The 22,374-nt window shown below is 45.6% G+C and overlaps 1 protein-coding gene across 1 annotated transcript; it reads left to right on the top strand.

Moving 5' to 3' along the window:
• Positions 1–15,085: 15,085 nt before the first annotated feature.
• LOC308162526 (prostaglandin E2 receptor EP1 subtype-like) lies at positions 15,086–17,132 on the top strand (the record flags this gene model as incomplete). The annotated part of the gene is made up of 4 exons (XM_080536674.1): positions 15,086–15,850; positions 16,294–16,496; positions 16,928–17,028; positions 17,110–17,132. 4 exons carry the CDS (start codon positions 15,086–15,088, stop codon positions 17,130–17,132), a joined length of 1,092 nt encoding a protein of 363 aa, XP_080392800.1.
• Between the last annotated feature and the right edge of the window lie 5,242 nt (positions 17,133–22,374).

Below are 22,374 nucleotides of genomic sequence, written 5' to 3'. Positions count from 1 at the left end.
GCGCGTCAAGCACGACCCGTCTAGCTCTTGGGCTGCTTCTTTGCATTGCAACGCGAACACTCCTACGCAGGATCGTGCTGATAACGCGAAGGTCGCGGGTTCGATACCCGTACTGGCCACCATCTATAACAACTCCCCCTCCTACTTATGGGAAACTTATTAATTTATCTAACTTGTCTCTAACTTATTGTCGTTTTCTTATCCTCGTAACTCCACTGAATCAATCGTAACTCCACTGAGTCAATCCTTCCGCGTCACATGGGACACGAGAACCAATCACATTCGAGAATTCTCGCATCAACCAATAGGATCGCGTATTTTCAAAAAATGCAACCTATCTATTTTAGTGATTGGTTGCTGATACAAGGGGCGTTGTATATTTTTTAATATCGTGGATATTGGCACAGCTAGCGGGGTCACACTTTTAATTCATGTTTTTAATACATTCTCTACTTTCCTTGCTGTAACTAGCATTATAATAAAGGGCATTGTATAAGCTGTTGGACTTGAGTTTCCTGTGCTCATTCTACATTTCACAAAATAACCCATCACAATATCTACATAAGAAACGTTTAACAGCGTTAACTGCTGCGGTCTGTGCATCTTTATCACTTTGCACTGTAGTTGCCTCCTCACTTGTAGTTGCCTCCTCTGTAGCCGTCTTAAAAGGCAGGGGGGCGGCCGCCTGCGCTGGCGTGTGAGGCTGTTGAGAGGGAGGCTGGAGAAAAAATGATCAGAAGTTATGATCAGTTTGAATAATTCATCCTGCAATGTGTTTTTTTCTTCTTCTTCGTCTCAAAACACATCTGAAGTCGTGGGGGAGAGTTCGGTGGATAGAAAGGTACTCACTGAAGTTGTGAACATAGGCTGGTTGAGACGTGATGGACCGAGGGTGTGCCGCCTGGGACCAGACTCCCGAACCCAAGTCGGACCTGAAAGTCACACACACACCCATGGTTTTACAATGCGAAGCGAGCTCTATACGCTCTTCAATGTATCCTGGACATGAGATACTGACATATACAGTAAACAATGACTCTCAAGCCTCTCCTCGAGAAAAATAGATAGCATAGTAGCTATATAACGTATAGAAACTCTTTGGATTCTTACCGTTGTTGGTTGAATTCGGTGGTTTTCGAGTAAGGCGACGCAGTCTGCCTTGTTTCGTGACCCTGGGCGAAGGCTGATGTGGCTGAATGTAGCTGCTCATTTTCAATAAATATATATTATATATATTTGATTAATTTGAGACTTGTTTTGACACGGTCGTTTCAGAGAATGTCTCGCCCCGATCAATCAAAACATTCAGAAGAAGTTGCTATGGTGATTCATCAAATGTTTTTTTTTTGGTAATGTACAGTTTTAGAGTCTTCAGCAACCCAACGTTCTCAAGTGTAATGAAGCGTTATGGAACAGCTGGGACACCTTCTGGACCAGGACCCTCTTGGCATCCTCGCTGGTCTTCCACAGGTCCACAGCCTCTAAGAACTTAGTCTTGTACGAGACGTCAGGACTGCCTCCCAGGGACGGGTCCGTGGGGACTTGGGGTCCTCCGGGGGATCCTGCCCCCCCCCCACCCAGGGACAGCTGGGGTCCCCCGGGGGCCCCCTCCATGGGGGGCTGGGAGGAGAGGGCCTGGGCCAGCTGCTCCTTCAGCTTCTTCACCTCCGCCTGCAGCTGCCTCACGTTCCCCTGCATGTCCTCGTTCACCATGGCCTTATTTTTGATTAACTTAGCTCTCTGGGCAAAGTGTAAGGTGGACAGAGTTTCCCCAAAACACTTGGAGCCAGGGTGCACGTTGGCTATGATGTATGTCTTGGCATTTCCTCCCAGAGAGTCCTGCAAGAGAACAGTCTGTTACATCACTGAAACATCAACACAAGGCAGTTTCCGCATTTAATCCCCTCCCACACTGTGGATATCCGGGCTTGGACAGTTTAACCCCTTACAGTCACCCTAGTGAACGCAACAATATGCCTAGTCTAACGGTAGAGGTGTTTGTTCACATCACTAACCTGAAAGAATAATAGAAATGTAAAAGGGAGACTTGGCTGTCCTCAGTTTCGGGTAACTAACTGCCAACTGAAACAACCGCAGCTGAACAAACAGCCTGAGTCCACCACTGCAGAGAAGGGCCTCCATTTGCACCGAAGACATCCTGAAGTATTTTCGGTGCCTTTCCTCGTCCAAAGCTAGCTCTGCCACCAAATGATGGAAGGCTCCCTGTTGTTGCCTCCGTTTGTTTATTGGGTGCACCCACTGCCTCCGATGCTGTCTACGCCGGCGAAAACGAACTCAAGTCACTATCTGTAAAGAGAAAAAACAGCAACATTAGTGGTATTTCAGTAAATTTGAACACAAGTTTCGTGTACCATCACAGAAGTTGGTGGATTCTAAAAATGTAATAATAAATAATAATAAATAGGCTGTAGCCTATATATATATATATATATTTATTACTTTCTTTCTTCTACATAAAACGGGCACAGGGCTAAATTCTAACAGTACTAAATTCTAACAGACAAACAGGGACAATAACCTCCCCCACGGATACTAGTTGTGGTTGTTATGCCCTGTTGTGTACATGTCTCTGTGAAATTCAATAAAAAATATTAACCACAAAAAAAAATAAAAAAATCCGGTAACTCTTTTCTCTACTTTGTCACCATTTGCGGTCGGCAGTCGGCGAACGCGATTAGATTTAATATTGACGAGAAGTTCAAGACGATCTTGTCTGAAGTTTGGATTCTGGTAGTGACGTAGGATCCCGCTGGTTGGAGACCCCGCCGGTTGGAGACCACTACCTTCCTGAACCCGTACAGGCTGTGGACGACAACACCACATCACATCTTAATATTATTACTACTACTTTAAAAAAATCTATATCAATTCAACACATTGGGGTTGAGTTCATTCAAAAAACACCTTTATTTATCATTGTTTTAAAATGTATGCATGCTGACAGAAATCTTATCTTAATATTATTACTACTACTTCATAAATCTAGATCAATTCAACACATTGGGGTTGAGTTCATTCAAAGTAGAGGAGGGATCGAGCTGTCAGTCAGAGGTGGAGAGTTACTAGTCTGTGACAGACAGGAAGCCCATATCCGCGATCAGATCCTCCTCCCTCCTCTCCACCGAGCCACCGCTGGTCAGTCCAGCTCTCACGTCGTCTCCTCCGTGCTGGCCCCAACTCTTCCTCTACCTTCCTCTTCCTCTCCTGTGACGCCAGGGTCTCTTCTGTTCTCTGGTTCTCAAGGTCTCTCTGTGTGCCCTGCTGTGGACACACTCTGCCCTGCCGATCAGAAGATCCCTGTAGTGGCACGCCCCTTGCCACCCTCGCATCCTCTGATACGGATCTGTCCCGAATGAGGGACATGGTGTGCCGGTGCCTCCAAAAGGTTGATGTAGTTGCCTCCTCTGTAGCCGTCTTAAGAGGCAGGGGGGCGGCCGCCTGCGCTGGCGTGTGAGGCTGTTGAGAGGGAGGCTGGAGAAAAAATGATCAGAAGAAGTTATGATCAGTTTGAATAATTCATGCTGCAATGTGTTTTTTTCTTCTTCTTCGTCTCAAAACACATCTGAAGTCGTGGGGGAGAGTTCGGTGGATAGAAAGGTACTCACTGAAGTTGTGAACATAGGCTGGTTGAGACGTGATGGACCGAGGGTGTGCCGCCTGGGACCAGACTCCCGAACCCAAGTCGGACCTGAAAGTCACACACACACCCATGGTTTTACAATGCGAAGCGAGCTCTATACGCTCTTCAATGTATCCTGGACATGAGATACTGACATATACAGTAAACAATGACTCAAGCCTCTCCTCGAGAAAAATAGATAGCATAGTAGCTATATAACGTATAGAAACTCTTTGGATTCTTACCGTTGTTGGTTGAATTCGGTGGTTTATTCTCCTCTGCCAGAATGGTCTCATGACTACTACATCTTGTCTGATAATATATATCGGGCAGATGCGGAGGTTGCAGCGGCTCTTCCTGAGGGAGGCCTGAGGCTGGCAGCGAGCCAGACGGTCGGGGTTTCATCAGACCAGATCTTAACAACATGAAGTCTACAAGATAATTAATAATTACGGTTAGGTCCCTAACCGAGGTGTTGACGGACAACCTCTGATATGATGTGTTTTCAGAAACTGTGGACTGACCAGAACTACGGTCATTTGAGATGTGGCGCCAAGCCAGAAAAAATCATCAAAAAGTGGAAAAAAATGAAAAAATGAACGTCTGGTGGGGTGGGTACCTGAGGCGGTTCTTGAGGGTGTTGACCTCGCGGTTCAGCCTCTCTCTGGCCTCCGTGGCGTCGTCCAGCTCCCGCTGTTGCTTCCTGCGGGAGGCGTTGGCCCGGGTGGACTCCTCCTCTGCCTCCTCCAGCTCCCTCTTGAACTTCTTCATATTCTTCAACTGCTGCACTGTGCTTCGGACGATCTTATTGGCTGCCGCTTTGTCCCTGTGAAGTAGAGGACGAGGGGGGGGGGGGGAATTAGAGCACTGGCTAGAGAGGCCAGGGGCTGTCCACCGCAGTAAATTAAGAGACTTGAAGTTTCTTGAGTTCTCTATAATATATTAAGGAGCAAGTCAACATGTTTGGCAGGAGAATAATGATTTTGCAATGTACAGCTGATACCTGTGTCAGCAGGAAGCCACAATATAAGAAGCTGTGTACTGGAGTGGAACACTCACAATTGTCGCATGAGTAACTGTGAGTCGCTGATCAGCTGGAAATATACCGTCTCTTCAACTCTCTGTCTCTGAGCAGACCTTTCTATTGATTTCTATTGATTAATTCTGGGGTATTCAGTTTTTTGATAAAACAAAAGGGGAGAAAGCTTAATCTCCAATAACTCCTTAAATAAGTAACAGTCAATAAACAACAAAACACAAGAGAAGGCTTAAATCTCCCCAAACTTCCATGCAGGCGAAGAACGATAAGGCCATGAAAGACGCACACAACCCACATGACATGCAGCAAACACCTGAAACAGAGGGAAGACACAGGAACATAAATAGACAAAAGACTAAGCATTCACACCTGTGAACTATCACAGTAATTAGGACAGACAAAAATACATACATCCACCAAAGGGGGCACCAAAGGGTCACGCAACCAATAGAGCGAACCCCCAATACAACACCTACCCTTGAATTTGGATAAATGTGACTTTCAATAGCACACTGAGGTAATTACAACTGTATCAGCTTTCCACACTCACCCTCGAAGGTGGTGAGGAACTTCCCGAGTCGTCCTGGCCCGTCGTTATCTTCTTCTTCTTCCACGCGCAGCGAGGAGCTCCGTCCTCTGCTTTCACCCTACATCCAGCAGGGCCTCGTTCTGCACACGCTGCAGGCCGCCGCCCTGCTGCTTCTGGAGCCGTGCCAAGTGGGCCAGGATGTGGCCGAGCGGGGACGTCTCCGTGCCCGCGCCCCTCTACGCTCTCGCCGGGTCCTTGCCCCCCGTCAACCCACCGACTCTGTGCCCCTCGATTTGGCGCCACCGAACTGAAAGGTCTTGCACAGAGGGAGTCGTCGGCACAACGCGGAACGAGGGTTCGGGACACAGCCCGTTTATTTCAAACACCTCTAACTTCTAAGCAAAACCTCAGTCGCACCACTTGGGTTGCGCTGGCGTTATCGTCCGAACAAATAATAATAATAATAATGGTCGTCGCTCGGCAGTGTCTCTGGCTTCCACAGCTGGTCACTAGGGATGTGTCGACGCTTCGTAGCGTGTGTCGCACATTTATTCTACTGGTCACCGTTCTCCTACTACCTGGCTTCTCCAGACATCGCCCCCGGCTCACTGCTCTCCAGAGGGAAACAAACACACCAGTGTCCATGTTGAACAACGTTGATGTGATATTGCTAAGTAAAATACATAAATAATGTATGTGTGTTACTACGGTACAAAAACCAAAGTCCCTCAGAAGTTTTCCTTGGCAACCCTCATCATGGGCACGATGGTGTTCTGAGCCCACTCTGCCCCAAACTTCTCCACCAGCTTCATCAGGTTACAGTTTTAGAGTTTACACCAGGGCCAGAACTGTAGAGAAGGAAACACAGAAGGTTCACAATGACTCACATCAGCCCAGCATGTGTATTGTATTATATATATCGACTTGATGTTTACATTTAAGTAAAAAATTGTATATCAGATCGATAGCCGTTGTGTCTCTCTTCACAGCGACATCACCTATCTCATATTATGCGTTTGTGATCGATCCCAACTCGTTCTCGCGGACAGTGGAGAACATTTTCCATACGTCTTTTCTGATCAGGGTGAGTGGCTTATGTTTGATAGGTATAGTTATCAATCGATGGGGGGGGGCAACCACCACTGCAGCACTGCTACTCGTTTTATGAGATGCAGATAGTACTGTATATACATAGGGAGATACAACTTTAAGATTCCTACATTTACTATTACATAGCCAATGGAAGAATTATTGTATTCCTATATTTTCACGTTCACCCAAACTTCTCCTGACCCAGTTACCTCAGCTGGTCTGCTTAGACCCCTGCTGCCCCTACTACAGTAGGTTGTGTAGAAACATCCTCAGATGACCCCTGTTGACCCCGTCTGTCTCAGTAACGATTCTTTTAGCCACTTCGAGATGTGGATGATCAATTCAAATAATCTGTCCTCTTCTGTGTAGCGAGCATCTGAATCAATAGCTCCAGTCAGCCCGTGTCGTTGGAATCAGAACGTTGTTTGTTGTAGCGGGAATATCACAATGTTACCCAGATACAGCAATGCTATTATTTTCTGATTGGCTGTTTGGTAGCTATATTTTTTTATTTGATTAGCTGGTGTGTGGCCTTCTGCACTCTAGGGGAACCAGAGGGAACTCACTTGATTCTCTACCTGTTCTATTTTTTAAAATTAGCGGCGCAACTTGGTGGGCGCCCCTGGTAATTTCTCTGCGTGAGAAATACAAGGTGTGGCGTGTGTAACGATTCTCCTCGGGGAGGCTGTGTTGTCACATGGTCACATGGTCAGCACCATCTTCCCAGAAGCCCCGGGGCTGTTGATGATGTCATGGTGGGCCTGGGCCGCCTGGTCCAATGGGTACTGCCGACCCACGACCGACTTCAGCCAATCAGCTTCCATCCCTGCAGACAACGCTGCCACACACTCCGCCTGATGACAGAGGGGGGGGGGAGATGACAGAGTTAGCTTGTGAACCCAGTTACGGGGACTGTTGTAGCTGTAGATCCATTCAGTAACTCTTACTTACTCCAAGATTCCTCATGAACATTTCATGTGAGGTGTCTTATAAATTATGAGGGCTTTTCCAGCTGACATTATGAGGATAACATGGCAAAGCCCTCCATGTTCCTTCCTCTCTCTCTCTCGTACATGTACAACACCCATCCTACACACCAGTCTCTGAGCTGGGCTTGTATCTAGCCCTTGAGATGGAGTGTTGCGGTGATCCAACATTGCCAGGTATGGGTCCTTCCCTGCCACCTTGGCTTTCATCATGAGTCTCTTTGCCGTTTTGACCGCCGACTCGGCTTTCCCGTTGCTTTGAGGGTAGCCAGGGGATGACGTCCGGTGTTGAAATCCCCACAGCTGACTGAACCTATCGAACTCATGGGAAGAGTACTGTGGCCCATTATCTGAAACCACGACATCCGGGATCCCTTGACGAGCAAAGTGAGCCTTCAGCTTTCTTATCACTGTACTCGATTTTGTGTCTTTGCTGCCATGTAGTTGTGTGGTCACTGGTCTTGTTCTTGGTCTTGAGGTCGTCGTACTCAAACAGCTCCAGAACAGCGCCCTCTGCTGCCCAAACAAACATTTCCGACACGAGCCTGTGAACAGGTGTGCACCTGCCTATTCCTCTCGGTCGAAACTGCTTTTGGAATGTCTCATCTACTTCTTCTTATTATTTTCAATTTGTCCGTGACTACAAGGTTGTCTACATTAAGTGACACAGGCAGGGTCGAAGGTTTGTTCTCCAGTTCTCTCACTGTTTTCCAAAAGGCGTTGGGGTCTGAGCCACAAGTAAACATTCGTGTTATGCATTTTGAGAATGTTCAATGTTATTGGTTTTAGCTCACTTTGATTTGGTTCTCTCCAGTCTCTGGTCTTCTGGGATGCCGATCTCTTCCCCGATGTCCTTCAAGTGGCACAGGGCTTTATTCAAGCATGCCTAAACTAACTTATTTCGTTTTGCAGTTCTAGGTAGTAGAAAACTGTTGAAATGAAAACAAAATCATAAGGACTGTGAATCAAACAGGTGTGATTTGTACCTCCACCGGCCTCTCCTGGTATAATAATCATCATCATCATAACAACAACAATAACAACAACAATAACAATAATCATAATCATAATATATTTTATTTGTATTGCACTTTTCCTGCAAACGTTGCAGCTCAAAGTGCTTCATAATAATAATACTATTTGTGATGGCTATCATGTCTATCAAATTAATCAAATTAGCCATCGTCCTGGCATGAGTGGGTGTTGGTTTCAACGCACCTGTTTGTTTGTAGTTCCTCCGTTTGCAACAAAGACTCTGGACCTTTCCATGAATTGAAGTGGTCTTGTAATCCAAAGTCCAAATAAAAGTAACAAACGAAAGTAATATGTTGGTGTGGTGTGGTATGTACGCATATGTAAATGTTTGTTTGTATGTGTGTCACTTCTGGGTCGGGCCTATCCCCGATCGGAATTCAAAAGCAAAGTTATTAAAACAAAGTTGTCAAACAAAATAACTTGCATCAAACAAAAACTTGTAACAAACAAAACAATCAATCTTTTCTAATGTGGTGGTTTATCGTGATGTGGTTGAAAAACTGTCGCACCCTCACGTGTCAGGACTCATCAAGCCCAAGCAAGGAGAGATCACTTCCTTATATCAATTGTCCTTAGATTGGGCGACACCCATCCTCCTCCTCCTCCTCCCCCTTCTTCTTCTGGCTCGTTCCTTTTCATTCGACATCTCTTTGAGTTCAATGTAATGCTTCAAAGTCCATTTCCTATAAATTTAATTAAATCCAATTAAAATGGCCTGATTAGCCAAGGAATTCATTACAGATTCAGATTCAGATAACGTTTATTGCCACTATGCATTACACATATAGGAATTTGCTTCGTCACCACAGCAAGTGCGTTAATACTTTTTTCACATGTCAAAAAACAGGACAACACAACACAGGACAGACAACAGTGCATTGGATAGTGCGGTATAAAGTATAAAGTGCAGTGCAGAGTTTTTACAGTGAGTCCAGTTCAGTCCTGGGCAGACTTGGGGGCGGGGGGGAGGGGGAAGCCAGAGTCATTTATCAGCCTGGCGGCTGAGGGGTAGAAGCTGAGCCTGTGGCGGGCCTTCAGTGCCTTAGGCAGCCGCAACCTTCTTCCAGAGGGAAGCAGGGTGAGGAGGCCGTGGCCGGGGTGGAAGGGGTCTGCCATGATCTTCCTTGCCCTCCTCAGAGCCCTGGTGTCATGCAGGGAGTTGAGGGAGGGCAAGGGACAGCCGATCACCCTCTCTGCTGAACGTAGCACCCGCTGCAACTTGGCCTTGTCCTTGGTCGTTGCAGCAGGGAACCAGGTGAGGATGGAGTGGGTGAGGATGGACTCTATGATGGCCGTGTAGAACTGGACCATCATGGACCTCGGCAGCCTGAGTTTCCTCAGCTGCCGGAGGAAGAACATCCTCTTCTGGGCCTTCTTTGTGAGGGCCTCGGTGTTCTGCTCCCACTTTAGGTCCCGGGAGATGGTCATGCCTAGAAAGCGGCATGACTCCACGGAGGCCACCGGGGTACCTCCCAGCGTGATGGGAGGGGGCAGGGCTGCTTTCCTTCGGAAGTCCACCACCATCTCCACTGTTTTCAGAGCATTTAGCTCCAGATTGTTTAAACTGCACCAGCTCTACATACATTCATCCATTACATTTTCATTTAAAAAAACAAAAAAACACAATTTCATTTGACATTTTCCTTTTCATTCGACATCTCTTTGAGTTCAATGTAATGCTTCCTCCTGGCTCCCCGTCGGGGAATTGAATCCCGGTCTCCCGCGTGACAGGCGGGGATACTGACCACTATACTAACAAGGACCACTTGTAATTATATTACTACAGTACTACTAATACTACTACTACTACTACTACTACTACTACTACTACTAATACTACTAATACTATTACTACTACTACTACTAATAATAATAATATTATAAGGGCACATAACATCTCTGCATGGATCTGGATCAGAAGTAATTTGCTGTGGTACAATCATACAAAGGTTGACTGACCTTCTGACTATGGAAGCATATACCTTCTAGGCTAAACTGGACTTGCTTACTAGCCGGCTAGCTAGCTTACCTACTTTGAAAACCACAAGACAACTTAGCGGGGAAGCTGTTGGGTCTTAATTGGTCCATTCTCCATAACTGAGGTAACTCGTCCTTTTTAACCGAGCATCGATCCATTCATGTGCAGGTTATACATGGCCTTCAGTGGTTCTGGGATGCCAATCACCCGGAGATTCTGTCGTTTGGAACGGCACTTACTGTCACTTGGGAAGGTCGTTGTCGTGGTACCACGCAATAGTTTGTCCATAGACAAAAATGCTGTGGTCAAGAAAGCTTTGTGGTGTCAATTGGGTCGTTGTCGTGGTACCAGAATAGCTTGTTCATCTGTTCCTGTTCCTGGCCAGGAGATCCTTCCTGCAGATCTCACTCATCCCAGGGAAGTGGTTGATCTTCTGTGAATACGAATAGAATAGAATAGAAATGATGTCACCGTTGGTGCTCCTTGCTTGACCAACAGGGGCTGCTGCAGGCTGCTCGACTCTTGAGCTTGCTTTGGGAGCTTTTTTATCTGTTAAAAATGACAGACTGAATTCTGATTTGGAAATGGGAAGTTGCCCAAACACACAAGAGGAAAAATACACATATTGTCCATCTGAACAAACATACTTATTTTCACATGTCCTAGCTGTTGTTTACCTGCTGCTGGTTTTTCCTTGGCCACTGGAACTGCAGCTTGAGATCTGGTAGCTGATCTTGTGGAATGTACCATTGGTTGAACTAGAGAGAAAGAGTACTATTATAGCCAGTTAATTAGACAAAAAAGCCTTTGTTTTGATAGCTGTGAATGTTGTTAGTTATATGGGTTTAGAAATGTTGGGCTTGCTGGTTACAGATGCTAGGGGTGGTTTGACCACAGCTCTGCTGCTCCTGGTTGACATGGCCACACCTGGCTCAACTTCAGAGGGGGAGTTATGTAGAGGTTAGAAGTGGGTCGTCGCCACCGCCTTCTTGAGCGCGGACAGAGAAATGATGATGATACGAGACTTCTTGTTGTCGCGGGCGGCGTTACTGGCCAACTCCAGACGTCAGATACCCCTGGGATATCACACTCCAACTCCAGGATCTCAGGATCAGTCAGGTTCTCATTCACCTGGGTAGTGGTCCCACATTCCGAGGAGAGGCCGGCGGGTCGGGAGCGGGGATGATGGCCCCCCAGCGGGGCCAAGCCCGGGAAGAAGACCCGCGGACGGGTCAAGATCAGGATAGAGTTCATAGACAACAAGCCGAAGAAAAGAGTGTGATAATAGTTCTGCTGCTTTGAGTGTCGTTCTTATAGCTCGCGTGAAGAAGCCTCACCGCTACAGGCCCGGTTAGGGTTACAGGCCCGGTTAGTGGAGATTTTACATTGAAAGTGTTTTTTAGTCCAAGACTAGGCCTAAGCCTTGTCTGTGAAACCGGCCCACAACCTTCTTTACTGAGCAGTTCAGTACAGTATCTGTTGTAAAAGCAGTCCCGAAGCTCCAGTGAGTTTTAGCAATCAATCTAGTGAGGTCTGTTCATGCTTTATGAACTAATTTGTTTACATCTTCACATATTTAACGATATTATCAAAGGTTAAAGTAGAATACATAGGATCACAGAAAATGTACCCATTTTCTTACTCTTTGTTACTGGAAAAGTCTCACTGCTGGCTTGGCTGGGTGCTTGCATTCTCTTTGCCTTGCTGTGTGCAAACATCTGCTAATGTGCCTGGAATCATCATCACCTATCTATCAGTTAAAGTTAAATTTCTTTTAATAGGATAAAACCCCTTGAGATGTGCCATCTCGTTTTCGAGGGCATCCGCTTGCCCTCTGGACTGTAGTCAGACACTCTCCACCTGCCCTCTACCTCCCGTCCTGAAGGGGTCCGTACAGGGGAGATGACCCTCACAAACCGCTACCCCCTGAACTCCTGAATACTGCACCTGGGGTCTGCCTCCAGGGCTGCCCAGTCCATCGTCTCAGGGTGGGCCGGAGCCATCAGCGGTGTGAAGGCAGGAAGTCGGGACCTCCCCTGTGCCTCTGCTGCAGCCGCTGCAGGTGGCGTGATCCACTGAGCGGGACGCGCTGCGTTCTCCGCATTGGGATGGTTGGGGGGTTTTAATGGTATGCCAAGCCGTTCCACTTGGAGACAGCCAATGTGACGAGTCCGGTTAAAATCTCCATGGAGACGGGGGTGAAGAAGAGGAATACTCCAAGCTAGGGCCTTGATGTTGCTGAACAAGAGAGTTAGCGAGCGATGAACTTAATACATTTGAAGCACAAATCATTTACATATGCCTACGCACTTTTAATTTTGGGCAATTATCTGGATTAGCTGACGTTCAGTGCTAACTAGCATTACTGCTACGTTGAGTTAACTTCACTTACGTGTTGGTCGGTTGCTGAGTGAACTGACTGTTCCGCTTCGGGCTGTCACGCGCCTGCAATTAGCGTCACGGAGAGCGGGAAGCGCGGCCCATGCACCAAGGGATGCTGGGTAGCGTAGTTCGTTTGCTCAAACTGATGTCACGTAACGTAGACGCAAGACGCATACCAACGTCATATCCGTTCTCGTAGCAGCAGAGTGGAGCAGCATCATTGGCCACACCTGTTGACGTTGAAGGCACTTTAGTTCAGTATGTGCAGCACTTAGTGCAGTTTGTTCAGTAACTGCAACATCGTCAGAACTCTTCATCTTTCGCATTGATTAAATTCAGCAATAAGCAGAGAGAGACTGACTAACTGAATGGTTTGCAAAGTAAAGGCATACTTGCATAATTATGTTTTGGGAAACATACTTTTCACAATCAATCACGGATGCTTCTTCATGCAGGTAAATGTGGAATGGCACAGAATGGAGGATGGATGAAGTATGTAGTCTTACCCATCCGATGCCAAAATCTGCCTCTCTTGTCTGCAGTGGTGCCAGCATAGGTCTGTCACACTGAAACCTCTCTCCTCCTCATCCTAGTCCAGTCACGCTACCGCTGAAGTAAATAGTGTTTTTTGTTTTGTTTTGTTTTTTCTTGTTTTTGTTTTGTTGTTTGTTGTTATAACTATTTCTTTTTTCACATGTTCGAAATAAAGCTTTCATTCATTCATTGTTCATATACATAATTATGTATTATGTAGTGTTAGGACCCCCTCTAACTTCAGACAGACAGATTTCCTCCGAGAAATAACCCTGCATTTATATTCTGGTTAGAGGTGTGATTGTCATGTCATCAGACAAGCAAATTAGATGAAAACTCTTCCTCTACACTTTCTCTGTCCATTCCTCTCTCTCTCTCAACCACTCTCTCTTTCTTTCCCTCTCCTTCTCTTTCATACACACACACCATTTGTGAAAATTATTTTAATATGTTAAGGAAACCAAGAACCAAGAAAAGCTAGAGCATGAAATATTGAGGTAAGAGGTAAAACAGGCAGGAGGAGAAAAAGAGCTGGGACCATACATACTGAAAAATGGGTAAGTTGCTTTGGATAAAAGTGTCAGCTAAATGGCATATATTATATTATATTATTATTATAAGGAGAAAAGGTAAATCAGCAGATGTTGGCAGGTTGGAGAACAATCAGCAAAAAACACTGCTCACAAAATATCCCACATAAGGAAGTGCAGTAGTTTCCAGTGTGCATCTGTCCTCAGGGTGCCTCAGGCGTGTCTGCATGCTTGTGTCCGTGCATGTGTGTGCAGTATTCCCCAATAAGGCTTAGATGAGTAAGGAGAAAGAATATGGTAGGAATTAATCTGAGCTTCTCATTACTGCCTGTGCAGTGTAATCAAGGTCTATCCTAAGGCAAATGTCAAGAACCTGTGGGAAGTTTGAATTTTGTAGGCACTACAAGGCACTTAGGCACTATTCAATAGGTTTAAAATGTATCAAATATACACTGAACAAAAATATAAATTATATCTAACATTGTAAAATAAGCCATTTGAATGTCTCATTGCAGCATGAAGATCACTTGGCTTTGCTACGAAAAAAGGATTATGTAGTACAGCATGTGTTGCTTCACTTTAATTTCTCTGTATTTGACAATGTGTTTTTTTAATAACATATATCATGAATAACCAGAGATGACAACAACTTACCTTTGTGAAATACTGGTATGATAGTGAGTTGATTTGTCAATTGTTCTGTAACATAGCGTTGAATGTTAGCGAACACAACAGGGACACATGGAGGACAGTGCGAAGTGGATGACCGGAGGAGGGCCTCGCGCAGGGGAGAGCGGGAAAAGGCGGCAGGGTTGCCAGGGTTACATATTTTTCAGAAAAAGAAATACATATTCAGTGTCTTTCTGTATTTAGAGCCTGTCTGGACGAACAACGTTGATGTGATATTGCTAAGTAAAATACATAAATAATTATGTTAACAACTGATTTAGGCCTACTCATATTATTTATTATTGTAGCCGGCATCTGCAGTATCATCATTTATGAATTAGCCTATTGGCCTATTCCATCATGGCAAGTTAAAAATGAGCTGAGAAACAACATTTCAACAGTTTATATACATTAAAAAAAACATTATAATGCATTTTGCTCCAATTTGTCACTAGTTGAAATCAAAAGGCCACACAAAAGGCCTATTTATCTCAAATTGTGTTCACAAATTTGTTTAAATCTGTGTTAGTGAGCATCACACCATGGCTTCTGTTTCTACCTTCTCTCCCTCTCTCCTCCAACACCTCCCAGAGCTCAACTCCTCTGCTTGCCCCTTTCCCCAGGCCCTCAATGCCAGTCTGTTTGCCCCTGTCACCCCTTTAACCTTGGGAATGTCCTGCTTCACCATGACCTTGGGTGCCCTCTCCAACCTCTCTGCGTTGGCCATTCTGGCCAAATCCCATTTTGGGTACCGTCGCCGGGTGAAGGCTCCATTCCTGCTGCTGGTAGGAGCCCTGCTGTTGACTGATCTGGGGGGTCATGTGGTCACTGGTGCCTTTGCCCTACATCTGCACTTGGGTCAAAGTCTGAGGCACAGGTCAGCATCCCGAGCCACTGAGCCTGCTGAGAAGTTCTGCCAGCTCTTCGGGGCCAGTATGGTGTTCTTCGGGTTGTGCCCTTTATTACTGGGGGGTGCCATGGCAGTGGAGCGTTGGGTGGGCATCACCCAGCCCCTCCTACACGCTGCTATGATCACAGTAGCCCATGCTCGGCTCACTGTGCTCCTACTGTACTCCCTCGCCCTCCTGCTAGCAGTGCTGCCCCTGCTGGACGTTGGCAGTTACACACCCCAGTTTCCTGGCACCTGGTGCTTCCTGCCTGTGCATGGCCCACGGTCCACAGCTGATGCCAGTCTAGCCCTAGCCTTCTCAGGCCTGGGGCTGGCGGCGCTCATCCTCTCCCTGCTCTGTAACACCCTGAGTGGGCTGGCACTGCTACAGGCCAGGATGAGCTCCCAAGGTTTCAGGAGAAATAAGACAGGGCGATATGGCTCCTCAGCTTCCTCCTCCTCCCTCATGTGCTCACTGGATGTGGAGATGATGGCTCAGCTGGCAGTGATTACTGTTGTGTCATGTGTGTGTTGGAGCCCATTCCTAGTGAGTCAAACCTCCTCTCGTATTTGACCATCGTCATACTGTTGATTATTTTATTATTTTAATAAATGTTCCTTAATTATTTGGCTTTCTCATCACTTAATGTTTAAACAGAGATGAACATTGAAATGATTTTGTACACAATGTATTAATTATTCATATATTCATGTTGAACAGCATGTAATATCTAGCTTCTCAGGGACCTCTTAATAGCCTTTGGTATTACATTTAGTGCAAATAGCATAGATGAGGAAATGTCAACGTCTGAGGTGGAGAGCCTCCCCTGGGGGATTAACACCAGATCTAACAAAGCAGTCCCCTGACTGACAGCCTTCTCATGCCACAGAAACCTTACTTTAGAATTCTTTAGAGTTTTGCACACTTCTCATACCAGGATCTGACCATTCATTATCTCCCTTGTTGTCTTTGTCTCTCTACATCTTTAGATCTACATCTCTTTGTCGGTGGGGCAGTTTTACCATGGCTCCACCTACTCAGTGCATCAGTCAGGGAGCCTGATTCTGCTGGGCCTTCACATGGCCTCCTGGAATCAGATCCTGGATCCTTGGGTCTACATCTTACTGAGGCGAGCAGTGCTGCGCAGAGTTTGTCATCCAGAAAGACAGATCTACCATAACACAAAGCTCCTGTACAGACGCACGCAGACAGGACATCAGTCTACATTGACTTGTGAACACAAGACCCCAACTTCTGGAGAATGGAGACACACTGAAAAGTACTGAGGCAAGGAGAAGACATACACTTTATTCACCAATAAACAACTGTAATTTGAGACACTGGGACAAATGCTATCTATGCACATATAATCAACATGCATGTGGATGTGGACATATCAAACTCCAACAGAAATAGACACTTTGTAATGCAGATTACATGGGACAGTCAACTCATTAACAAATATAGTTTGTAAACAGGTGTGGTGACCAGGTATATACTACTAAGACCTGTGTGCTGATGATAGTCTATGTTTTGAAATCAAATACTTTCTGTATTGTAAAAGTCTATATACCTATATACAATACCTACTCCTCCCCCTCATCCTGACTCCTCCCCCTGCAGGTGGCCCCGCCTCCTGCCCATCCTGGACCCCCTCTACGTGGCCCAGAAGATCACAGACGCCATCCTGACAGACCAGGTCACAGTGGTGTGGATGTTGTTCTGTGGTTCACAGTCACAGTGGTGTGGATGTTGTTCTGTGGTTCACAGTCACAGTGGTGTGGATGTTGTTCTGTGGTTCACAGTCACAGTGGTGGACACACATTGAGAACATCACAACCATAACAAGGCCAAAATGGATAACAGAACAAAGGAAGGCGGGTCTACATACCACAATATACATTTTACAATAAACTTAATACAGCTGAAAATAACATTAGGTGTAAATGTAAGTGGTGACAACTTCAAAGGAAACACGAACAATCAGTCAAAGGTAAGAAGACAGTGCATGCCAGCGCCCTCTATCGGCCAGCCGCCACTGGTGCATGCTTAAAACTAACAAGAGAAGGGATGCAGTATCAGGGAGAAACGGCTGGTCCATAATACTCACACTGAACACGACGGTGGGTTGGGTGGTCCATCCTCTGGGTGGGTTGGGAAACCCATAGCTGGAATCTTCTCCAGCCCAGTGGCGAATATGAGGACCTCACCACAGCCGTCCACTTCCACATGGCTCACCTCATGGGCCTGTTGCAGCCTGCAGCCCGCTGCTACGCCAAACACAGAAGCATACCGCTGCCGACACAGTTCAGTGAAACGCTGCAACACGGCTTCAACCAAGCACAAACATTTCCGACACGAGCCTGTGAACAGGTGTGCACCTGCCTATTCCTCTTGGTCGAAACTGCTTTCGGAATGTCTCATCTACTTCTTCTTATTCTTTTCAATTTGATTGGCGGTTGGTGTCACACCTTTGGCTCTAAAGGTGGAGCACAATGAGGGAGACCGAGACCGGAGTGGGAAAAAAGATTTAACAAAAATATGTATTACTTAACTCAAGATTCAAAGTAACTTCTTAACATATATTAAATGGAGTGTGTCAATCAGTACATCAGTGGTGTATGTATGGATGAGTGGAATATGTAGTGAAAGCCGTGTTGTCAGTGTAAACCTAAAATGCCACATAAAGCCACAACAAAACAGAATAGCGAGCGTGGAGAGCAAGAAGGGACATCTTCAGTAATGTGCCTGGAATCATCATCACCTATCTATCAGTTAAAGTTACATTTCTTTTATTAGGATCAAACCCCTTGAGATGAGCCATCTCGTTTTCGAGGGGGTCCTAACAACACTACATAATACATCATTATGTATATGAACAATACATATGACATAATAACAGGAGAAACAATAAAGGACACAACCATGACAGAACACAGACAAACACAGGAGACAAACAACAACACACATTGAGAACATCACAACCATAACAAGGCCAAAATGGATAACAGAACAAAGGAAGGCGGGTCTACATACCACAATATACATTTTACAATAAACTTAATACAGCTGAAAATAACATTAGGTGTAAATGTAAGTGGTGACAACTTCAAAGGAAACACGAACAATCAGTCAAAGGTAAGAAGACAGTGCATGCCAGCGCCCTCTATCGGCCAGCCGCCACTGGTGCATGCTTAAAACTAACAAGAGAAGTGATGCAGTATCAATGTGCATGTCACGACCAGAGGGCGGAACCCAGAAGCAGACAACGGAGAACAGGTGGTACAACAATAATAATGATTTATTGTAGGGTTGGGGTGTCAGGAGGAGCAGGCTGGAGGTAGATAGGTAGTCAGACAGGCAGGGGATCAGGCAGGTAGGCAGACAGGCAGGGGGTCAGGCAGGCGGAGTGGTCGGTAGACAGGCAAATTAAGATAAAACAAAAAGGCCTATCATGTCCCTGAGGACATCGTTGACTAAGGCCTGAAACACAGCAGGGGCATTAGTGAGGCCAAAAAGCATGACCAGGTTTTCAAAATGGCCTAAAGGGGTGTTGAACCCTGTCTTCCACTCATCCCCCTCTCGTATACGAACCAGGTGGTAGGCGTTGCGGAGGTCGAGCTTTGTGAACACTGTGGCTCCCTGGAGAGAATCGAGGGGTAAAGGGTAAGAATTTTTGATGGTGATGTTATTAAGCCCCCTGTAATCCATGCAGGGCCGCAGAGTCTTGTCCTTTTTAACCACAAAAAAGAAACCAGCGCCCACGGGTGAGGAGGAGGGGCGGATGAGGCCAGCAGCCAGGGAGTCATTGATGTAACACTCCATGGCCTCCCGTTCGGGTTTAGAGATGCTGTACAGGCGGCTGCTAGGAAGGGGTGCTCCGGGCAGCAAGTCAATGGCGCAATCATAGGGCATTAATTATCAGTCAACGGCTATAGGCTTTCATTTAAAAGTAAACAAAAATGGATGTACTAATCCCAATTGGTCCTTTAAATAAGATCTGACCAAGCCAGTGTGTGTGAACTGTCACTATCGATGGACCAGGGTCTGAGCCAGGGGTCAGATGTGGTCGGGGGTCGTGTGAGGTCACACCTCCAGGATGCTGACGTCCTCGTCGGGGACCAGGACGGGGCTGCTGGGGTTCAGAGTCACCGGCTCCTCATCTGAGTCATCTGATATGGTGATGATGAGCTGCCGCTCCCGCCGAGCCCTGCGGCCTACACACTAACCAGTTGCCTTTCAGGAAGTAGTGGAGATCGTGCACCTAGCCTATAGGATACTTACCAAAAATGCTCATGAATGACGCTTTGCAGACCGGGAGTTTTCCAGTCTCATTCTGAATGTAGTACTTGACCGTCAGATCCCTTGTTTTGTGTTTTGCTGGATTATCCACTTTAGGTCTTCGCCGTTTCACTGGCACTATATCCATGTAAGACAACAGAGTGGCATCCTGTTTTACTTTATCTGTTGTGGAATAAAGCACTAGGTTTATCTTGGCTAACTCCTTGTTTGACAGTGCAGATGCCTGACAGGCTTTTTCTGAGTTATGATTACATGCAATGCAGGGAGCTTTTCCCAGAATATGAATATACATTCATATATGACTGATCAGATATTCTACTGCTGTGGTGGATCTGATGATAATAATTAAGGGTACATACATAACCTATTTTATCGGTCACAAAGCTATAAGTTGTCGTGGCCTACCTAGAGCACGTTAGTCTGGTTCATTAGAACGTGCACATCCAATCATATCGCCAAATGCTTTAGTGGTGTCCAATCATGTCGCCCGCATTTTAGTGGTTGCTTTAGTGCAGCCAATCAATGCTTTAGAATGCTTTAGTGGTGGTGGCCAATCATGTCTTTAGAATGCTTTAGTGGTGGTGGCCAATCATGTTGCCCAAATGCTTTAGTGGTGGTGTACGTCATCATAATTATGCAAACAACTCATGACATTTCGAACTGTCAGTCCATCGGTTTTGTCACCTTCAGCTTCACTGCATCCGTTTATGGTAAGTTCAGATACTGAGCTTGGCTTTATACATTGTTTTTATCAACGGAATTGTTAATATAAATTAATACGGTGTTGTCAGTTCATAGCAACACTTTGCACCTCTCGTTTTTGACTACGGACAGACACGGCTAGTTCTATGTTGAACACTCACGTTCGCAGAAAAATGTATCCATCAATTATATTGAATATTATATATGTAATACATATCCTGCTGAATTAATGCTGTGTTGTTTAATCCATTCTTAGCAACACACTCAACGTTCGCTGTGTATGAGACCGATACGAGCGAGTGCAAGGTAAACTCGCTTTTCGATCACTAAGAATGTGTCACTAAAGTCACTAAAAACAACTTGAATAGCTACATAGCTTATTGAATCAAGAATAAATAAGTTGAATAAGACCCCTGATATGTGGTTGATGTGTGGTTGATGTCTATAAATAGTCTGTAAGTGTTACATTACGCATACTGTACTATGTCATACTGTATGTTGTGTGTAGAGCCTCTAACTTTGAGTCGTTTTGGTATTTGATTGATGACTTATTATTAATTATTATTATTATATTATTATTAATAATATTTTCCTACTCATCCAAACTTTATTATTTGCTCTTTAAAGCTCAGGCATAGAGGCATAGGTATAGATCAGTCCCAGTGTATAGCCTTCACGGTACTGTGTATTGTATATGGTTATAGTCAGGGGACGGGAAGGGATAGATATTAGATTAGATTAGATTAGATTCAACATTGTCATTGCAGAGTACAAGTACCAGACAATGAAATGCAGTTCAGCATCTAACCAGTAGTGCTGTAACAATTCTGGAGTATTGTATTTTGACTGTACATATCTGTGCTTGTGTGTATGTTTTATACTAACAAGATTATTGCTTTCGTCAACAGGAGAGATGATTGGTGTGGACTACATGTACAGGCAGACAGGGAGAACCCTGCAGGACATGGACCCTGAGGCAGAGGATATTGACCAGCTGCTGGAGGACCTGGCCACGAAGGAGGAACTAGAGGATGAGGACTTCCAAGACGACACCATTGACCCCACTTTCATTTTTTACTTTGCGTCCCACCACCAACCCCCCCCCCCCCCCCCCCCCCCCCTACCGCCCTTGTCTTTGCTGTCCCTCCTGTCGTTTTCTCAACCCTGTTTGCTCCACCTGCCCCTCATCTGGCTGTCCCAAAGGTCCACCTGCCCCTCATCTGGCATTGTCCCTCGTTTAGTCTCTGACTAAGGAGCACTAGTTGGATAAGATGAGGAAGTAGGAAGGCAAACGTCTGTCTCCCCCAAACCAACCCCACTGCATTAATAATATATATTATAACTAACTACATACTGCCTGATTACTTGAACACTACTTCTACTGAAACATATGTACTGCTCCATATCTGTACCATATTGCACAAGTTCAAGTAGTAGTCAGGTGGTGCATAACATGCTGTGCAGGTAGCAGTGAGACATAGACGGTGTGTATGACAGTGTATTACATCAGGTAGCAGTGAGACATAGACGGTGTGTATGACAGTGTATTACATCAGGTAGCAGTGAGACATAGACGGTGTGTATGACAGTGTATTACATCAGGTAGCAGTGAGACATAGACGGTGTGTATGACAGTGTATTACATCTCACTGCTACCTGCACAGCATTTTATGCACCACCTGACTACTACTTGAACTTGTACTGTATCATATCTGAACTATATTATTGCATACTTGTAACCAGGGAGTAGCTGAAAAGGACTGTATAATTTAGGAAGGGGCTGGTTATCTAACTAATGGAGCTAAATAGGCAGTATAGGAGGATACAGGCAGGGGGCGCCAGCAAACCGTTAGACTAGCAGTTAATGTCGTTAGCATTAGCAAGGGAACTAGCATTAGCATTAGCCTTCAAACAACTAGCATTAGCATTGGAGCTACAAACAACTAGCATTAGCATTGGAGCTACAAACAACTAGCATTAGCATTGGAGCTACAAACAACTAACACACGGTATTACATATGAACAACACATTTATTACACATGACGGTTGTATACATCCCCATATA

This window comes from Nansenia antarctica (genome assembly GCF_963989245.1).
Source record: "Nansenia antarctica genome assembly, chromosome: 7".
NCBI classification, from domain to species: Eukaryota; Metazoa; Chordata; class Actinopteri; order Argentiniformes; family Microstomatidae; genus Nansenia; species Nansenia antarctica.
The sequence above is the reverse complement of the archived record's forward strand: the minus strand, read 5'-3'. Positions and strand labels throughout refer to the sequence as shown.